The 21,920-nt window shown below is 47.8% G+C and overlaps 1 protein-coding gene across 35 annotated transcripts in view; it reads right to left on the bottom strand.

Annotated features, from left to right (window-relative positions):
* Positions 1–21,920, bottom strand: part of TENM4 (teneurin transmembrane protein 4) — a 2,707,421-nt gene that overhangs the window by 230,470 nt on the left and 2,455,031 nt on the right. For 27 of the 35 annotated variants that reach the window (XM_070274304.1, XM_070274303.1, XM_070274305.1 and 24 more), the window contains 2 exons: positions 13,568–13,666; positions 12,083–12,318 (listed from right to left, as the gene is read on the bottom strand). In XM_070274304.1, coding sequence (XP_070130405.1) covers positions 12,083–12,318; positions 13,568–13,666 — 335 coding nt within the window. The remainder of the gene's footprint in view (positions 1–12,082; positions 12,319–13,567; positions 13,667–21,920) is intronic. The other 8 variants (XM_070274311.1, XM_070274320.1, XM_070274322.1 and 5 more) reach the window with 1 other exon arrangement.

Below are 21,920 nucleotides of genomic sequence, written 5' to 3'. Positions count from 1 at the left end.
GGGCTTTGGACAAATGACTTAACCTCCTTGTGCCTCAGTTTCTCATCAACAAAGCGGATGTAAAAATAGCATGGTACCTAGCACACAGTTAGTACTTAATAACGATTTACTGGATAAGTAAGACTGTCGAGAAGATTAAATGAGAAAATACATGTCACACTCAGAACATACCCGGCACACGGTAAGATCTCAGTATGTGTAAGCTGCCATCTCTGTTACATCAAGTTAGATCTTGGGGGGGGAGCTGGGGGCGGGGCAGAGGAAAGCCCCGCAGGATGGCACAGCCCTGCTTGCTCGTTCTGAGCCTCAGAGACGAGCACAGTGGTGGAGGAAGAATCACAGGACGGCTCTGAGAGGCAGCATGGTCTATGAAAGGAACTTAGGACTTGGAACCAGAAAATGTGGTTTCCAGGCCCAGCTCTCTTACTTACCAGTCATTCCAGCCGAATAAGTTATTTAACTGTAGTGGGCCTCAGTTTCCACATCTGAGGCTTGCAGTACAAGGAAAGGCAGTTAATAATCCCACATAGCACACAGACTGCTGGAGAGGGTCAATGGGTTTGAACGGCCTCACGGGAAGGCAAGATATTTACCATGCATTTGTCTAGTGGAGCCTCCCTTCTAAGGGGGAAGGTGGCCAGTATCCTGCACTCACTGTGGTTTCTATAGTTCTATATTCAAGAGCTTTCAGTAAAATAGAGACTGAGGCCCACAGACAGGTAAAATTCACAAATGGACATTTTAACGCACAGTCTTCTGACACTGGTGCCAAACACAGCCAACATTTCTATCTACCGTCCTCTGCCTTTGTTTAGGCTGTTCCATCTTCCAGGAAGCCATTCCTAGCTTCTTTTTCAATATCTTACTTGATTCACAAGGCTGGATGCCCTGGGAAAATTTTATCTGCTCTTCCTGGTTAAAATGAATTGCTCTGTCCTTCAGGCTCCCACAGGGATCAGGTTCAAACTCTATGAACATGCTTTTGTCATCTGACTAGTATTGCCATCAGCTCCTTACACATCGGGCTCTGCGCGAGACCATGGATGACTGAAGGCAGTGATGCTAGGAGCATGCACTCAGCAAAAGTTTGTCTGTCCGGCTTTGTCTGTCTCTCACAGCCTGAAACAACCCAGCAGACAGGCTCAGTGAATGCTCCCCACCATTTCAGACTTGAGCTTGAGGACACTCCCTCTACTTCCTCCCAGATTACCTGAAATCCCTGCATCTGGGGATGGTCCTCGGCTGCTGAATCTGAGAGAGTTTAGCATCTCTGGGTGATCCAGCCGCCTGGCTGTTGAGAACTGCATTTATTCACCATTCACTGTGGGCCACCCTCTGGACTGGAACCCTCTGCAGATGTTCCTTCTCTTAATGCACAAAACACCTCTAGATACCAATTGACATCTTATCAACGAGGAAACCAAGATGCAGAGAGATGAAAAAACTTATGAGAGCTTGGGCTGGAAAGCAGATTTTACTCTGCCCAACGTCTGTGCTCTTGCTACTAGACTGTATTGCTGTCTTTAGAAGGATGACGCTGTTTAGCTGCGGTTTCATTGTTTTACTGATAGGAGGAAGAAAAATACTGTGTTTTTCAGAGCCATCTCTCCTCCTCTCCTGACTCCTTTCTCCCCGCCCCTCCTCTCTGTCCTTGCAGCTCGGCTCTGCTTCCTCACCTATTGTCCCAGGCCAGCAGCCCTAAGCATGGCCCGGACTGTACCAACCTCCCTCCTCTCCATAAGCTAGGTATTTACAGCAGCGAAAGAACAGCCATCAGGGAGACCATTCTGGATTCCTCTCTGCACTTAAGTGCAATTAAATTATGTTATTTCACAGTAATTAGTTTAGAATAAAAACAAGGACTTGGGGACAAATCCTTTCCAAGGATGCTAAAAATTTGTAAAATCAATTCCTTTTCCACATTCCTGGGGTTAAGCTGTGGAAGGAGCACCCCAGACGCACAGTTGGGGCTGCCTCCCAACTGACCAGGGCTATGCTGCCTCTTCAAGGGCCTTGAAACTGCCCACAGGGCAAGGGCCTCTGAGCCCTGGGAGAGCCACCACTGTTGTTATAAAAAATGGATATACTAGCAAACTTGGGTCCTTTCTTTTCTGAGACCTTTCCAAACTCAGGACTGCTTGACCCTCAAATTCAATACATCTTGCTGGCCAGGGGGAGGGGAAGAGAGATTTCATTCACCAGTGGCTCTTACGAGTAAGAACTAGGCACCCGACTGTCATCACATCCCCACAACAGCCTGTTATCTACGTTCACAGGGGAGGAAACTGAGGCTCAGAGGGAGGAAACTGAGGCTCAGAGAGAGCAAACTTCTTGCTTAAAGTTGCACAGTCATAAGGAACTGATGAGCGTCTGACGCCAAGTCTATGCCCCACTCTGTGAATACATCTCGGCAGCCACCTCTGGTTTCCCCCTCCTTGGCTTCCAGCAGCCATTTTTCATTCTCACATTATCCCATGGCCTCTAGACTTCTGCTCTCTGTTCCCTGCATGAACTTGAGCCTCTGTGTTGACCTTTTTCTCTCCCTCCACTCCATGCCTTGCAAGGTGGCTTAGGTTCTGGTCCTGACAGCCTCCACTCCTTTCTCTCCTTGAAGAAACTGTTGCTGAGCGCCTGCTACATCATGCCAGACCTGGTCCAAGAAGCTGCGGTGAGAGCCCTGAGCAAGAATGAAAACTGTTTCTATCCTCAGGAAGCTTCCAATCCAATAGTGGAGACAGGTAGCAACCAATCCATGACACAATCGTTTCATTGCAAGTGTGGAGAACACTACCGAGCATACAAGTGGGTGCCTGATCCTGCGTGAAAGGGCCAGAGAAGCTTCACTGAGGAAATGGCACTTGAGCTAAACTCTTGAAAAGGAACCGACTTGGAGAAAGGAGCGGGTTCCCTCCAGGAATGAAGATCTTTTCGCTTCTCTGGGTCTTAGAGCCACTTGTAACATCCCCTGCTCCCCTCCCATTAAACCGGCCGACCCAAGATCAGCAACAAGGGCCCACACTGGCAGGAGTGTGGGGAAACTGGATACCTGGCTGGGGGCCCTGGGATTCAGTTCTACCTTCTGAGGAACCCCTAGCAGTGAGTAACAAGAGCTTTATACTGTCCACACCTTGTGACCCAGGAATCCTGCTCTGGGTCACACACCCTCCCCAGGGATAATCGCAAGAAGAAAACAGAGTGGGAGGCACAAAGATGTTCACAGAAGTGCTCTTTATAACAGCAAACAGTTGGAAACAGCAGGAATACGATGAGATAGTAATGGCACAAACGTGATAGAGCTACTACATTTGACAAGAATGAGAATTCTGTCAATTCTTGAAAATGTGTGCATGAAAAAATTGTCCATGAAAAAGGCAGAAGATCGTAATCCTGTGCATTTATGCTGATGACATGGAAGCTTTTGGCTGCTATCCTTTGAGGAGGTCAAGAGTAATATACAGAAAGCCCTACAATGTTTCCATGGCTTGCCCTAATTTAAACTTGAATTCTGAATTCTATCTTAAAATTTTCTCAACAACGCTTTGACATCTTAGAGTTTGAAGGTTTTTGTAGGTAACACCTGATTTTTGAATCCAGTAAACAAACCACTTCTTTATTACACCTCTCAAACACAGTACCTAAATCTGTAGGGAATAGATGGGTGGTGGGCAGTGGCCGAGAATGAAGAGAGAGGACTACAAAGGTTCATAAGGAAACTTTCTGGGGTGATAGAAATGTTCTGTGTTTTGATTGTGGTGGTAGTCATGTAACTCTGTCAGAATTCATAGACTGGTATACCTAAAAAGTGTCAATTTTCTGTATGTAAATTATATTGCAATAAATCTGATTTTAAACAGAAGTGGTCAGGGCCTGGTGACTGAATGGGTGGACAGGTAAGGGAGATGTGGCTGAGTATGGTTTGGGTTTCTATCCTCTTCTTGGGGCCCTAGGAGCACAGTCAGAGCCCTGAACATCGTTAGCGAAAGGAATTATGAAGAGTAGGGACACTGATAGCATCCATCTGCCCTCCAGCTCCACCCCATCCTTCTCCACCCTGTTCTGCCCTGGGAGGTTGATCCATATGGCCTGGATCATTGGGTTCCCTCAGGCTCTGGCTTTGGGTTGAGTTGGACCAATGGGGAGAGAGTGAAACCTGCAAGTTGGAAAATTTTCTTTCATGCTGAGCTAAAACATGTTGAATGACTTAATCATTCCAGCTAGTCTTTTGTTTGTTGATTCCTATTTACAGATGAGGAAAGTTATCTTAAAGAGATTAAGTCCTGGCCCAGGTGCCACAGCTAGTAATGGCCGAAGGATGATACAGACAAGATCCAGTGGTCTACAGAGTCTGGGCACAGAACCCTCGGCTCCTCTTATTGCAGACATGAGAAGCCCTCTCCATCCAGATGGCTCTCTTGTTAGAGAAGCCTTCCCTCAAGAGCCCAAATTGGCCTTCCCGTCATTTTCACCCCAGGACTTGGTTCTGTCCCCTGCAGTCCCACAGTGCAAGACTGCTTCCTCCTCTGCATGGCAGTATTTCAGACGACTGCAGAGAACCATGCTGGTCTCCTTACGTCCCCGCTTTGGGGGGTTGGAGGATATTTGTCTGGGGTCTGTTAGAAAGAGGACAATCTATATATATCTTGCTATTAGCAATTCCCACAGAGCAGCATGAAGGAATCAATCTTGAAGAGAAAGGTTTTAATACAGGATCCTGTATCTTTATCACTTTTTCCCCCTCCTAAAAGATCAAGTTCAATCATCTCTGTTTCCCGTTCTTTGGGCTATAAAGCTCAGTCTATGGCTTCTATCCAAAAGGCCTGATGTGAAGTCCAAGGGAAAGGAGAGAAAACAAGCCTTATTGCTCACTAATAACACCCAGGCCCAAAGCGTAGCAGGCCTGTGATTATGAAGCAAATGACATCCGAGACCCTGATACTGCACGGGCTGAACCAGACGGGGATAATCAAGAGGAAGTAGGGGGCACAAGCACCCTAGCCTCTATTTCTAATCCTTTCTCTACTCATCTCATGTCCATTTCACCTGTACCTGAGCCCCAGGACATAATATGCACATTTCTGCCACCACACTTTTGCCTGGAATACCCTTGGCAGATTTTACCATCTTGCAGGGTTTTTTATTCAACCAAGTCTTACGGAGCACAACTACCTTGTGCCAGGCTTCATGCTAGGGACTGAGTATGCAGCAAAGAATAAGACATTAGGAGATGGGAGGGTGAGCAACAGCACCCCTAAAGAGGAGGGGGCCCTCATATCCCTCCTAAGTGGACTGCTGCCATGCTGAAGTCAAGCTGGCATGGAGAAAGGTCACAGATCTCGAGAGAGCCTGCACAAGTCTATGCAAGTCACACTTAATGCCCAAGTCCACCTCTATCGACACTGCCTGGATAACTTCAAAAACGGGATGACCCAGGCTCTTCCAGTCCATGAACTGCAATAACATTCCAACAAGCTACACTCTCTAATAGCTGCCTTTTGAAAAGCAGCAATTAAGCTTCACAACATTCTCACTTATAAATAAACTATCACCACTCCTAGCAAGGGTTCTGGTTTTTTTTTTTTTCAATCCACAGTCAGCTGCTGGTGGAGGTGAAAACACGACCTAATTAAAAAAAAGAATCCCTCATTGCTATTGAGCATGTTGGGCTGTTCCACTGTGGTTACCCGAGGCTGCTGCAGCCCACATTTGTGACTCCAATTTCAATGTCCTGGTTCAGCTTTCTACAGGCAGAGAATGACAGACCTGGAATAATCATCTCCCTCCACCTCTTGGGTTGAGATAACTAAGGTCCAAGGAGGGGTAACAGTCTCCCAGGGCCACCGGCAAGGGACTCCTCCTTTGTCACTGCGCTGTATTTTTCCAACATCATCTCATTTATTCTGTACAACAGCCTCAAGAAGGAGGTACTATTATTCTTCCCACTTTGCAGATGAGGAAACCAAGTCTCAAAAGAGTTGCACAGCTGGAGAGTGGCTGAACCGAGCTTTCCACTGAATCCCACCTCCTCTTCTGATCAGAACACCAAGCTCCCTCAGACAAGTCACAGTGAAAGTCACTCCTGCCCTGCCCCTGAGAGAGCTAAGTAAACTTGCCTAAACCTGGACCTACGACGGAAGACGCAGCAGCCCAGGGCAAACTTGGGTCTCCGCCGAAATGTAAAGTTATTCCGAGATTTTGTATTATTAACAAGCCTCTTTTGTCTCCTATTCCAAAGGCCTCTCTGGCAAGACAGTGCTTGAAGAGTCCTCCAGATAGCACCCCACGGCTCTTCTGTGGCACTCGGTGTCTGCTTTTCATACAGAGACTCAGAACGCCAGGGAAGCTGTCAGTATGATCTGGATGGAGGCAGCTGTCAGGGAAGCAAAAATCAACTTTTGTCCTAGTTAAAGACACGACGTGAGGCACTTTTTGGGCAATGATTCTTCTTGCGGCCGCTTCCCCGGCACAGTGAGACATCCCTACAAATATCTTCTGACAGGTTCCCCTCACTGTTCTGTCAGCTGCCCTTGTGACTAACACAGGCTGGGGAGCCCGTAGGCCCTGCAGTGACACAAGGCTGGTCCACGTTCTCACTCAAGACTTACTAATCTTCTTTTACATGTGATGCTAATAGCACTAATACTACTAGTAATAATAAAAATAGTATGTAACTTTTCTTGAGTGCTAGCACTAATACTACTAGTAATAATAAAAATAGTATGTAACTTTTCTTGAGTGCTAACTCTGTGCCAGCAGTGGGCTAGGTACATTAGGCAAATTATCCTATTGGAATTTTGCAACAACCCTGTGAGGTAGCCACTATTCTTATCCTCATTTTACAGATGGGTAAACTGAGGCTGAGCGAGGCTAAGTAAACTTGCCTAACGTCACAAAGCTTGTAAGCAGCAGAGCTGAGACCTGGAGGCAGCAGATCCTAATTTCAGAACCCAGGCTCTCAACCATGATACTATACTCAGTTTCTCCTCCTGTAAAATGGGGTTAATCATTCCAGCCACACCTATAGTAAGAACCATAAGGAAAGTGGAAAGTGAGGTTCAGAGAAGTTAAGGAACTTGCTGAAGTTTACACGGTCAGCAAGCGATAGAGCCAGGGCCTGAAGTGGGGTCTTTTGATTCTATATCATCTGTTCAAGCTCGAACCTACAGGGTTGTGGCTGAAGGTAGAGTCTCTGAAATCCTATGTCATTTACTAATTTTGTGACCCAGGCAAATGGTTAAGTTTTCTGAAGAAAACGTTAGCTTCCTCTTGTAGAAAATAGAAAAAATAATACCCATCTCACAGAATTGTTGTGAGCGTTCAGAGAGATGATACATAATGGGCTTGGACCCATGTGAAGCACATATTAAGAACTGAGAATACCAAATACTAAGATGGGAAAGGTATAGCACAAGGCTTAAGACTGTGAGCTCAGAAGAGAAAAACATTTGAGAAACATGAGACAACATTTGAGAAGCATGAGAAAAGCATCAGCTCAAGAGCCTGAGTACACAGTCCTGCCATTTACCATGTGACAGCGGGTGAGTGACTTAAGCTCCCTGGGTCTCAGTGTCCTCATCTGTAAACTGGGGACAATAACCCATAGCACTGTTGGGAGATTTCAATGAGAAAATGCAAGTAGAGTGCTTAGAACAGAGACTGCCAGCACACAATCAAAGCTACCTGCTTTTATTAATAGTGATCAAAACGAGGCCAGTTATTTTTACTACTCCAGACTACATTGTTATTTTTGGTGAAAATGTTTTAAAAACAATTAAATGCTATAAAATAAAGCATGACTGCCATGAACGTATAAGTTTCATCATTTGACTTATAACCAACCTTCCCCTCATATCGACCTCTCCTCATTTTGTTCTGCACACAGATTTCTTTGCTTCAGAAAAGGCAGGGTATTCCAACAGAGACTAAAAGCACCTGCCAACCTTCACAGGGAGAATGTGTGACTGCAGCAAGGCCCTCATCCCCAGTGGCTGCCTCTCCGAATGGCTGTCCTTTGGAGACAAAAATACACATCTTCTCTCTGAAGAGATCCCCCGGCTTCCTGAGGGTCCTCCCTGGATCCCCAGCCCAGGCGGAAGCTGCTAAGTCACACATCCAGGGGAGGAGAAGACGCCCAAGGGCAAGGCCCCAGGCCCTGGCGCTTTGTGGGTGCTAAGTGCCCACTCCAATTTCTCTATCGTCCTATGAAAATAACCACAAAGTCTCTGCAGATGAAAGGTGACTGGTTGCTCGTTTCCCAACGAACTTTCCAGCTAGGAAACTGAATGTCAAATGGGTCTATCAGGGCTCCACGCAGATACGGCAGCCCTGAGCAGACACCCCAGCAAGAGCGATTCTTCTCCACCCTTGGGTTCCGCCTCCCCCTCTGCCAGGGATGTGATGCGATTCTTATCTGAAACGTGATAGGATGTAGAAAATAATTACAAATGAAAAGGTTATTCATAATTTTTAAATGAGTTAATTAGTAAACCCAGTCAGACTCACTCATTACAGTAATTAATAATTGATTGTACTTGAAATTAAACACAATTTTTCATCAAAAATCTAATTAAATATCTGTGCTTCTGCCTGTTGATTAGATCGGTTGGTCTGCTGGAAAAGTCTTTGTTAAGGATATTTGTGCTGGGCTCAGACAATTAATTTGGTTTTTAATAATTGATGGTTCCTTACAAGTTAGTCATCACAGCCTCTGATTATGGCCAAGCAACACGACGCACATCCTTGTCCCAGAAGCTGGAGGAGAGCAAGCACCCAGGTTGCTGCCCCCAGCCCTTGACGAAGGCAGAGATAGCCCTCACACCTGCAGTGCCTTCACCTGCATCAGCTTCCTCCAGCCTCACAAACATCCTCCTGAGGGAATGGGTTGTGCCTATTTTCTCGATGAGGAAATCAGGACTCAAAAAGAGAAGTGAATTGCCCAAGGGCTAACAGCTGCAAGGTGGCAGAGCTGGGAATGGACCCCAGGCTGCGAGGCTGGGTGTGAGCTCGCCCCAGCACCTTGCTGAGTCTGCCCCTAATGAAGGGAACACTCCAGGCTTGCCTCTCTGACCTCTTCTTTGGATCTGGAATCCAGAGTCCAGTCTTAAGGTTTCTACACAGATAGGGTTTTATCAGAAGGATGTATTTATTCTTGGCAAGGGCACATTATCAGTGGACTGACCATTCTCCCAAATGGACCTCAGATCTGCCCCTCCTCTCCACCGGCACTGTCACCATCTCAGTTGAAGCCTCCGCTTCTTCTGACTTGTTTACTGCAATGGGGCCTATCCTTTCTTCCTCTGCCCTAACTTTTCTGAAATAAAGCCTGGCTATGTCCTGCCACCGCTTCAAGCCCTTCCATGGCTCCCCATTACCCATCTAAAAAGGTCCTTAACTTGGCCTCCAAGGTGATCTTTATAATCTGACCAAATTTTCCTGCATTAGCTCCAACCATGCCCCTACATCCCTCAAATGCTTCAAACACAGAACAACGTCTTTCCCACCACATCATCCTCTTTCAAGTCTCTGAAACCTCCCTTGGTCTGAAATACCCTTCCTGCATGTCCACTTCTGGTTAATGTGGACTCAAAGACTCAGCTAAAACCTCACGTTTCCCAGGAAGACTCGCCTAGTCCTCCCGGTGGGGGCTGGGTATTCCTGGAGCCCATGAGCTGCCTCAGTCACTACTAACATAGCTGTCTCCTCTCTAAGCTATAAACACCTCAGGGGTAGGGACCACATCTTTAGCCCTAGCATGTAGCATAATGCGTGGCTCAAACGTATATGGTTTGCTGAATGAAAAATAAAATTCACAAAATCATAGATTCAAAGGCTGTCAATGTTGGAAGGAAAATTAAAGGTCATCCAGTGAAAACCCCCACTCAGTGATCAAATCTTATTATTGCTACAAGATCATCACATACTATTTGTACCCTTCCTATAATAGGGAACTCACTCCCACAGTAGCCCCTATTTTCAGATAGCTGATGACCGACCACGTATTCTTATTAAATGGGAGAGGAAGAAGCCCATGGGATGGAAAAGAGCAGAGAGCTTATTTAATCATATAAAGATCTATTCTTTCTCCCTGAGCTAGCCTAAATAGTATAAACCTTAAGACTTCAATGCAAAACAAGTTGATCTCTATATGCAGCAAACTGACTCTTGACGAACAGTGAACACTGTTTGTTCAAAAGTCTACTCATTTATGAAACACAATAATGTCAGTCAAAAGCAAGAACTGTGTTACTGGTTGGTGGGGACACAGTATTGGTGATGTCAGGAAGAAACTCCATGGCAGGTGACAGCGCTTGGAACCCCACAACGGTCACCTGTAACCCAATCTACATCAATCATGTACCTCTCACAGAGCCTGGGTGGATGCTGACCTCTCCCAGTTTGGCTGTTCCTTTTACCCAATGACCCAAAGCAAGGATGGCAAATACCTGGTGTGTCATCAATATTCTCCACTCCTGTGACCACGACAGACATCACTAATCAATCACAGAGACTCTTTTTCATTAAGTGTGAATATAGCCTCGGGATCCTTTTCAACACAGCTTTCTAGGCAGCAACAACTAATCAATACTAACCAGACAGAAGAAGAGAAGAAACATGTATACCAACCTGGGCTTGGAGCCATGAAATTCTCTAAGCCAGTCTTCACAATGGGAAAGAGACTTGGCATACCAGAGGAGGCTTAGTATCGCTCAAGATATTTAAGGAGAACTCCTTGTTTGCAGGACTATCACCTTCCTGATTACTTGTTTTCATAAAATTCAAGAATGTTGAGAAGGAAGTGACCTTACAGCTTACATCACCCAACCCCCATCCATGCTTGAATCCCTTCTCCACACCCTGAACAAGTGGGGGCCCATGATCTATTAGTCATTCCTAGTGACAGCACTTACTACCTCTCAAGACAGCCCTTTTTTCATCCACAGTGACTTTGCTTGTTACAAGTCCATTTTCACAATGGACAGCACTCTGTCTTCCTTTGGCCTCTGCCAGTTAGTTTTGTTTCTATTTCTTAGGCTTATACTGAAAAAGTCCCCTTTGCTTACAGAATTTTCTCAGAATTCCTTAGTATGGATTCAAGGCCCTCCCAAACTGGCCTGACCTGCCTTACATCTGAGAATGTTAGAATCTGAAGGTTGGAAAGGATGGAGAGTTAAGCGAACCCCGATGGATGCCTTTACTGACAGGCTGATTTACATAGAGGCAGCAGACTCTACACAACGCCTGCAGATCTCTTCCGATTAACATCTTCCCCGGGAGAAGACCAAAGAGAGGGGTCGGTCCGAAGCAGGAAGCCAGACTGTGTTGGAAATATATCAAAGGCGGCACATCCTACGGTAGCAAGGCAAGGCTAGGTGGAGCTTCTTACACACAGTGGTGCCCCAGGGTCAGGTAGGAAGGCCAGTCAGTGCTGCTTGGAGCCTCTGTGCCTCCCTCAGGCAGCTCTACCTGCTCACTGGGACCTGCTGCTCCTCAGTTGGGATTTCCTCAGGTTCCTGACCACGGTTTAACTCTGGACCTTAGCTCCCACAGTACCCACAGATCGCCTTGCCAGACCCTCTCCTGCAGACCTGCTTTCCTGGCTTGAGATCAGCACAGGTCAATCTTGGGCAGTTTCCCTTCACTCCAGGACACCCCACATCCTGCCTGTTCCTCACTTCAGCTACATTCACGGTGCCAGCAGGAGAGCAGCAGCTGGTCTGCTGTCCAGCCTCTCAACTTGTTATTTCATTTGTAGTGACTCCAATCTATGACACTCATGTCATAGATGACCACCTCACATGCCAGTCTTAGCCAGTGCTTATGCCTAATGCCAGGCATCCAACACATGAAAGGGCAGACGCTATGCTTCCTTCTTCATATACGTGCAGAGAGGAGGTGAAGAGGGCCCCGAAGAGCAGACCTGGACGTTCGGGGGTGTAGGCCAGTCCAGCGCTCCAGGGCTGCCTGGCTCACCCTGTATGCTTTGACTGCCATGCTAGCAAGGTGCTTCAGTGCCCACAGGTGTCTTGGTCACTGCCCTCTGGGCCAAAGGGGAGCTAAGGGAAGCTAGAGTGAGGGAGGTGCTTACCCACAAAGTATGCCAGCAGGATGACCAGCGTAACAGAGATGACGATGGCGCTCAGGGCCGCGCACTTCCAGTTACAGTACTTGGAGGGTTTCTTGAGGTTGAAGGCCGGCCGGGCGAAGGTGCTGCGGGGCAGGGGCCGAGGCGGAGGTGAGTACACTGTGCTGGACGTCAGAGGGTACCCTGGTGATGTGGTGCAGAAGAGCGGGGAGGTGCCTCCCGGCTTGAAGAGGAAGTGCCTGTGGATGGAGAGAAGCCAGAGGGCATCAGGGTCTGCCGACTCACTAGGAACCCAGGTCAACCTGGAGGACAGAGGCAGCAGTAGAAGAAGCATGCAGAGGCGCCTGGAGAGAGAATCACCACAGAGGACAGGAGGGACTGAGAAAAGGAGAACCACGTATCAGACTACAAAACAGGCCACATGAACACACGTTTCCACGGAACATGGATAGGACAGCCCTACCCACAGGAAAAGCACCCAAGCCAAGGCAGAAGGTGTTACCGACTTGACAGAAGGCTGGGTGCTGAGATCCTTTTCCTGGGACAGGATGGGGCTGGGTGCTATTCCTTGGGTAATAAACTAGCTCTTCTCTAAAATTATTGCAGTAACTTGGAAAACGTCTAAAATCCTGTTCTGTCCCCTGGAGATAATGGAGCCTAAAGTTTTTCTTCTCCCTCCAGTACCTACTTCGCCAGTGTACCTTGGTGGAGGAATGGAATACCATTCTTTTTAAAGAGGGTTTTGGAGGGGGGGTGGGAACCAAGAAAGCACCACTAAGTTCTGCCATGGTCAGAAGTCCCTTAGTGGCTGTTATGCAGCCAGTGGCCACAAATGCCGTTGAAGCACTCTGCTCCGAAGCCAGACTGCTGCCTTCCAAGGCCCTGGTGAAAGCTGTGCAGGAGGACAGATGGGCAACTGCATCCTACAGCCTAGCTACAGTCATGAGGGCAGCGTGGCACGGTCAAAGCACATGGTTGTGGCCGAACTAGGTGTCAGAAAATCTTCCATAGCTTGGCTTTAACCATGGCCATGCGAGAACCTGTACACAGCCTGGGAAATGGGGGACGCTGGTTGCACTGCATCCCCCAAAGTCTTAGGTTAAAGGGTAAGTCTAAGTGTAATCTTGTATCCCACTGGGGCACAAGATGCCTCAGGCCACAGAGTACATACTCAGGGCCAAAATACATACAATTCAGGGACTGTACCATAGAAAAACTGCTACATGAGATGGCTTTCAGAATGGCAAAGGCAGCCAATGAGATGCTGGGAACTGCATATTAACAAGACTGCTGTTAATATGCTGGGGGACAAGGTATTCCAATGATAAAGTCTTGCGAGTTGAACATGGACTTGGAAATGGGCATGCAACATCCCCTGGGAGATCCTCCTGCGGGAGATCCCAGGGAAAGGTCTCAGGGTCTGCATGCAAGTGCAAGAACTGCGGGGAGAGCACGCACAGAGGGGAGGAGCATGGGGATGTCACCTACCCGTCACTGTAAGCCCCATCATGGCGGGAGGCGCTGAGAATGTCCATCTCAATGAGGTTGTCCTGCAATGTCCCTAGGAATGGCTGCTTGCCTAGGTTTCTACGCACACATGGAGACATGAATGAAGCAATGAGTCATGCATCGATGCAGGGGGACAGTAGAGAAACACACAAAGTGGCTGTCTGGTGCAGCTGTGAATGAGACCAGTGGGACACAGTTTCCAGGTGATGGATCTGTGTGCAAGCCACACGTGAAGGGGTCTGCCTGGCACAGAGCATCCAGGGGGAGCATTTTCTATACAAACCTGAATGTCTGACAGTTGTGTGCATCAAATCATAGCTCTCACTGATGAGGACTGGTTATGTGTCAGGCACTGAGCTAGGTGTGTTACATCCATTTATCTCAAATCTTCAAAATAGGCTATGTGAGGAAGGCAGAGTTATCGCCATTTTACGGATGAGGAAACTGAGATGTGGAGAGGTAACAGGACTTGCCAAGGTCACCAGCCAGCAAGGTTCAAAGCAGGACTTTGAGCTCAGGTTGATGTGGTTCTAAAGCCTGAGTTTTTTCTCCTACTCGATGCTGCCTACATCAGCTTAAACAATAGCTGGAGACACTCATTTTGCGAGTCCAAAAGAAAAAAGCCAGATAAACATTTGGGGCCATTTTCTTTCTAGGCAATGGTTCTCAAACTTAAGTAAGCACCAGAATCTTCTGGAGAGCTGTGCATTGCTGAGGCCCACCCCCAGAGATCTTGAGTCAGTACATGAGTGTGGGGCCTGAGAATCTGCATTTCTCACAAGCCTCCAGGTTGATGCTGATGATATCTGGGCTGTCACAGTCCTTTAGCAGAGCAGGGGCCTGGGTGATGACTGATTGGTGAGAATGGTCCCCTATAGAAGAAGCGGGGGGAGGGGTGGCTCTTTTGTCCCCCTAACTGCCCTGAGGGCAGCATAGCATTTTGCAACTTTACCTATTCTAAGCCATAATGAAGATAGACATGCTTGCTTTTTTTTTGGTCTCAACCACACCTGCTAAGTGGCATCAATCACACTCAAGTGCCCTGCATCCTGTTTTCTGGTATTTTCGGGACTGTTGCCATCTCACTTGAAAACCCTGTAGTGAATGGTTTCTGACAAGCCAGTGGTGGCTTCAGCCTGTTGTGGGCACCTGAGGGAAGGAATCACTGCACAAAGGTAACCTTTTGGTCCAGCCCTGCCAGGACCTTTCTTCTGACTTTGACCAGGTTTTAAGAACCAGAAAACCCAAATTCAAGTCCCTTTTCTGCCACTTCATTGCTGTGTTACTTTGGGTAAAAACCTTAACCTCTCCTAATCTTACTTCCTTTATCTGTAAGATGGGGATAACAATACTAAGCTCACAAGGTTGTTACAGGACAGAGATAACATTGGAAGAGTTTTTAAGGGCTAAACAAGTATTACAGAGGAACTAATGGTAAATATAATAGCAGTTCTCTACCCTGCATCTCCCATACACTATTCACTGCTCTAGAACTCGGCAACTAGTACCCAAAGTCGATCTTATTCCTCACAACAACCCTACAAAGTCCGTACTACCATCTTTGTTTCGTAGCAAGCAAGGCCCAGAGAAGTAACTTTTCTAAGGTCCTATCATAGAGTAAGCAGGCAGCAGAGCTGGAATAGAATTTGGGTTTGTCTGAGCCCAGAGCTCAGGCCCTCTCTGCTCAAAACCCTGAGTCACTGCCCAGTCTGTGGCTTTGCCCCTTGGCCAGCCTCACAGACCAAAATGAGGAAGGGCTGTAAGGACCATTGTGCTAACATTCCCAGGGGCAGTGAGAGCACAAGGCAACACTGTTTTGCAGCCGGGACCACTGAGCACTGCTGTGGTGGTGGGGACCTCCCCTTCAAGAGAATCCTGAAGGTGTCTGGGTTCTGTTGCCTGGGCAGCAGGCTGCTTTGCTCCCACAGAGCCTGCGAGGAACCGCAGGGGTGTGGGAGTCGCTCAGAGTGGCCTCATTTCTGCCTGCAGGCAGGTGGCCTCGGGGCACAGCAGGAGGCACACAGGCCCTGGGGTCAGACAGGTCCCAGCTCCAACAATCACCAGCCTCGGGCAGAAGAGTCAACTCTGAGCATTCATAAAATGGGATGCTGATTCTCCTTAGAGAACCTAAAGTATAATTGGGATCATGCCTCTTCTCTGCTCTCAATCCTCCAATGGCTTCACAAGAACAAACCACAGTCCCTACCAGGGCCACAAGGTCTTACAAGATCCGGGCCCCTGCTACCTCTCCAACCTCATTTTCTGTGCTATGCATACACTGGCTTCCTTGCTGTTTCTCCAACAAGCTAAGCCTTTGCTCTCATTTGCCTAAATCACCTTCCCCCAAACATCTACATCTTCCCTCCCTTCTCACCCTGAGTACAAGAGCTCCCAGCCTACTCTTCCCAATCACCTGGCCCTGTGCATTGCTTTAGTTTCCTCGCGGGACTAGACACACACACACACACACAACGTGTATATATATATCTGCTTATTGTCTTTATTTCCTAATGCAATTTAAGTTCCACGAGGGCAGAGATCTTATTAGTCTTATTCACTGCCCATGTGCCCAGATTCTAGCAGAGTGCCTGCTACACGGCAGCAGGCACTCAGTAAATATTTGTGGACTCCTGTGAATGGTGGGGCATACAAAGGGAAGCGTGCCTGGCATCCTGCAGGCACACAGTTGGGGTTTAATTGAGGGTAGCACAGGTGGTGTTTTATTATTATTTCCTCCATTCTCTGCCTTCCAGGAGGGAATGTTCAGTCTTTCGACAGTCCATATGGCCCAGCCTGAGGAGGCCCTCACTGCGCCTGCCCAGAGAGCCCAGGGCAAAGCTCTCCCTGTCCCGCGGGGCCTGAGGCCAGCTGCAGGGCCGGCTCCGAGAACACCCAGGCTCTGGTCTGCATCACTAGGCTAGGACTGTGCTCTCAGAGAGTCAAACCTGTACCTTAAAACCCATCAAACAAAGAAACAGACTCAGAGGAAAAAGACAAAGGATTAAGATCAAAATGTTAACAGTGGGGAATTTTCCGGTGTCTGGGTCAAGAGCGATTTTTATTTTTGCCTTTATAATTTAAAAAGAAACAGTTATTTAAAGAGAGAGAGAACAGACAATTATCTCCTAAAAATACAGATCTATTAGGACAACGGAAGAGGCAATGCAGCAGAAGAAAGCGTTTCTAGCGTGACAGGGTATAAGATTTTCTGGAAGATCTTCCACGCTCATCTAACTCAGATATTAACCATTCAGATCACTCGGGAATTTGGGGGGACACGAGCCTTTGCTGAAAATGCAGCCTGTTCAGAATGCTACCACTGCCTTGAAATAACCTTACTCTGTACTTTAAAACTTAGTTCTGGGTCAAGTTATTAGGCCTCATTTGACTGATGAGAAAACGGAGGCCCAGAGAGACATGTGTCTTGCTCCCATAGACACAGCAAGTCAGCGGCAGAGCTGAAACTAAAGCCCAATGCCCTGATTCCCAGCTCAAGGTTCCCCCGTAAATTTCCTATCTACTCCCAACCCCCAGCACTCTGGGTTTCTAGTTCTTGTGAAAAATAAACGTTTTAAGGACTTCCTGATGGGGATCCTAAGCTGCTGAGCTCCCTCTGGGTCACAGTCCTGTGTGGTCCAGCTCACTGCTGCTGAGAGCTCAGGTATGGACACCAGGGTCATCGCCCATTGTGGGGTGTTGTTAACTCATTTTACAGTTATGGAAGCTGAGGCCCAGATAGGTTAAGTGACTGCTCAAGGTCATGCAACAATGAAAAGGTAGAGACAGGACTCAAACCCAGATCTCTCTGACCTCATAGCCCCAAGTGGCCTCTAAGGACAGAGTTACTGAGTGAGAGGGAACTGCAGCCAAGTGCTGTGTGGCTCTTAAAGCTTTTCTCAGGGTTGGGAGGGGATGGGCTCCCCTTAAAGCCTGACAGGAGAGTCCCTGAGCTGCCTGAGACAGGGGCTTCCAGGGCCATCTTAGACTTGGGGCAGGCTGAACTTGCCTCCCAAGGGCATAACAAATGGCTTTGGAGAAGGAAGTGGCCAGTAGTTCTCCGAGCTGCTCTGTTCAATAGCCCATCTTCTCACAACGAGCCCAGTGTCTTGGACTGTGTCTCCATCCACAAAGTCCTGGGACAGCCACCCAGTAGGGTAGGACAGGCAGGGCTCACACTCCACACTAGGTAGCTGAGATCAACAAGGGATTCAGGGTATCAGAGACTCAGCCAAGACCACACTTATGGTTAGTAATGGAGCTGGCCTTTGAGCAAACGGATGAACAGAGAAGGGAAAATGCACCAGGTTTTCTAGGCCACAGTGATCCTTCTAAAAGGCCAATCCTATAATGTCATTCTCCTACTTAAAAAATGTTGATAGCTGGGGCCGGCCCGGTGGCACAGCGGTTAAGTTCGCACGTTCCGCTTCTCGGCGGCCCGGGGTTCGCTGGTTCGGATCCCGGGTGCGGACATGGCACTGCTTGGCAGCCATGCTGTGGTAGGCGTCCCACGTATAAACTGGAGGAAGATGGGCAAGGATGTTAGCTCAGAGCCAGGCTTCCTCAGCAAAAAGAGGAGGACTGGCAGTAGTTAGCTCAGGGCTAATCTTCCTCAAAAAAAAAAAAAAAATGTTGATAGCTACTCGCCCCTCATTCTACCAGCCCCAGCCCCCATGCCCACAGGGAAAAGTGCAACCTCCTGTTCATGCAACTCAAGGCCCTTCATTACTGATCCCCATTTACTGTCATCTCCATGATGCCCCTGTGCTCCCACTTTACCCAACTCTTAGCCATCTCTCCAAAATGACAAGCTCTCTCCTGGCTCTGTGCCTTTGCACAACTGTCCCTCATCTCAGAATTTCTTTCTCCCCTGCAAATTCCTACCAATGCATGTGCTGAGAAGCCACCTTTAGTAATCAGGAAGGCGGCATCAGACAGTGGTGAGGAGCCAGCTGGCCTGGGCATAGGATCCTGGCCCTGCTACTTACAGGCTGTGGTTCCTTAGGCAAGTTACTTAAGTTTTCTGTGCTTCAGATTCTTCACCTCTAAGTGGGGATGATAGTAAGACTACCTAGCTGTGCGGAAAAGAGTTAAGGAGCACTGCTGACTGCTCTTCTTTGAAAGACACCTGGGCTGGTGTCTGGGAACCTGGGTTTCAGGAGGGTTCCCACCATTAACTGATAAGAGAGGCTAACTCACTGTGCCTAAACTATTTGTACAAACCATATGGTTTATGCTGAACACCTGCTTTCCTTCTGGGAGTCTGGAATTTGGGAACTTGCCAGGCAGGGGGTGTCTATGTGACCAGCCCCCAGTAAAAACCCTGGGCATGCTGTCTCTAATGAGCTTCCCTGGTTGGCAGCTCATTCAAGTCCCCCCATAAGGGCTCTATGAGTGTTATGACTGTTACTTGATGCCCCTCTCTGCTCAGAGTACTCCCCCAGTCAAAGCCTTATCCAGAATGCACTGTCTTCATTAATTCATTTACGGATCTGCCTCCCTTACGAGACCAGGAGTTTCTTATATGGCAGTGGTTGTGTCTTAGGCACATTTGTGACTGAATCATCAAATGACAGGGACATCTGTCCACCCACCTCCCTGCAATGCTCAGGGGTTGGCCCAGCCCACCAGAAGATACTGTGTGTCGTTCTGGCAACCACACCAGGGCTGGGCTGGAGACCACCAGGATGGTCTCCCATCTCTGAGGGTGGGCAGGGTTTTTCCCCAAATTGTGCACGACCATAAAATGGACCCCAGGCTCCCAAATCAGATCAGATGAGCTAGAGCCAAGGTCTGGCAGCCTTCTGCTCTGGCTGTGAAATCAAGTAAGTGTCTGATGCTGCAGAGTCTGAAACAAGTGGATCAGGGTTTGGGGGACCTGAATGCATGGATCCCATCAGAATGGACCACAGATGCACCATGAGACTTAAAGGAACGTCTTACCTGAGCTGGAGGGAGTGCAGGTAGGCCAGTTTCCTCCCTAGGGGACTTGGTTACCCTTGTGGAGCGTCAAAGGCACAGAGGGTGCAGAGAAAGGAGCAGGTTAACTGATCCTCTCTCTCCTTCGTCCTTCTGCTAGCCTTTCTTTTCCTGCCAGTATGCATTCTAACTCACTCCTGGTCATTCTACCAGCTGTTACGGTATTTGCTCAGCTATTTATTCAGACTCTCCACACAGACTCAGTGGGACAATTAGGGAAGGGCCTGTGACTATTTCTCTGGCATCAGGAGGCTCCCTCATTCTGGTGAGGCTTGGCAAAAGCTGTTGAGGACAACGATCTCAGATAGGCCCTGTCTCCCGAGCTTCTCCGTCTTTGCTCAGCTGTGCCTCCGTCAGGCCCTCCCTTCCTCCCCAGCTCTACCTAGGGACTCCTGCTTGCTCTTCAGCTCTCAGTTGCCCAGCACCAGGTCCACTGGGAAGTCTTCCTTTTAACCCAGCTAGACTTGGTTAAGTATATTTATTCATTCATTTGTTCCAAAATTCATCCGTTTCACCTGTGTGCTAAGATTTATCAAGCACCCACCAGGTGGCAAGTCCACAAGTTGTGTTGTGTGCTGGGGATCCCGAGGCAATGAAAACACACATTCCCTATGCTTACCTCCAGCATAGCACTTATCCTACTGCAAGGGTCTGCTCTCTTAAATGTCTTAGCTGCTAGGCACACAGTAGGCATTCAGTGAATATTTACTGAACAACAAGTACTACATATTAAGCAGTGGAGCACTTTTGTGTGCTAAGATGTCTTCAACATTATTTTATGTAATTGCTGTAACAGCCTTATGAGGCAGTGTGGCGGATTAAAGGTAGCTGAGCACTCTTGGCAGTTTTCCCTTTGAGAAGTGGAGTCTGTTGTCCCTCCCCTTGAAGGTGGCTGGCCAACAGAACATGATGGAAGTGATGCTATGCCAGTTCCAAGTCAACCCTTTAGGAGGATCAACAGCTCCTGTCTCGGTGCCATGGAGCCTGAGCTGCTGAGTGTGAAGCACAGCTTCCCACTGGGAAGACCGTGCGGAGAGGCCCTGAGACCACATCAGAGGGAGAGGGATCCCACTGAGCCCAGCTTTCCAGTTATCTCCTCCAGGGTGTAGGGCATGTGAGTGAAGCCATCTTGGATCCTTAGACTCACCCAGCTGACAGCTAAATACCACTGACTGACCCCAGTCAACAGCACGTGGAGCAGAAGAAAAGTCTAGCTGAGCTCTTCCTGAACTCCTGACTCACACTGTGAAGTATAACCAATTGTTGTTTTTTTAAGTCACTAAGTTTGGGAGTAGTTTATGCTGCAACAGATAATCAGAGCAGGAAATTACTAATATTTTCTTCCTTTTAGAGATGAAGAAATTTAAGGTCTAGGTTCACAGCTAGGGAGCAGTGGGTGGGGGTTGGGGCATGAAGTGGATCTGACCCTAACATCTGTGCTTTGAACAACTCACCACAGTGGATGGACCATCACTTATGTCCTCAAAAAATGAGGGCCAAACTTACTTCTCCAAAGTAGAGAAGAGGCACAACCTACCATTTCCTCTCAACTCCTTTGGTGAGTAGGGGGCTCAAAAGATATCTTTTGAATGACTTTCTTCTTCACAGCGTTGATGTCTATGAAAGCAGGAAGCAGATGTATATGAAAAAATGGGAAGTAGTTTTCACTGCATGTCTTTCAATGCCAGGCAGTGTGCTGTGTGCTTCTCATAGGATATTTCCTTTACCTGCTCCCAACCTCTTTGAGAGGCGTGAATTCTTGTTCCAATTTACAGATGGGGAAATCAAGGTTCAGGGATGTCAAGGAACTTGCCCGGCTAGTAAGTGCTAAAGCCAACGTAGGAATCCAGGTCCACCTGACTCTAAAGCCCATGCTCGTCCCACCTCACCAAGTTGGTCCAAGTTACTTATGATTCTATCTGCCCAACTTGACACTGATCCCCCTGAAACTGCATCTTGTTGGTTCCGTACCATCAATCAGTTAAGGTCAGTATTAAGATCCAGAATTCTAACTGTGTTATCCACCGTATTAGGCACCTCTCCTAGTTTCAGGCCCTCTTTAGTTGCATAGAACTCAGGGGTCACAGAGGAAACCTACCTCAAACATTTCATCTGGATCTTCAAGAATAAGTAGGACTTTGCTAGGTCAAGAAGAGAGGAGGAGGGCAGCTCAGGCAGAGAGTTGTGAAGAGCATTTGCAAAGGCACAGAGGCATGAAAGGAATGAGAATTTAGGGGAAGGCTGATAAATAGACATATATGTACACATACACATACTGAATATTAAATATATATATAATTATGTTATATATGTGTATGGATATATATAAAATGGTAAATGAGTCTAAGCCAACATG

The sequence above is a fragment of the Equus caballus genome, chromosome 7 (assembly GCF_041296265.1).
Source record: "Equus caballus isolate H_3958 breed thoroughbred chromosome 7, TB-T2T, whole genome shotgun sequence".
Classification (NCBI taxonomy): domain Eukaryota; kingdom Metazoa; phylum Chordata; class Mammalia; order Perissodactyla; family Equidae; genus Equus; species Equus caballus.
The sequence above is the reverse complement of the archived record's forward strand: the minus strand, read 5'-3'. Positions and strand labels throughout refer to the sequence as shown.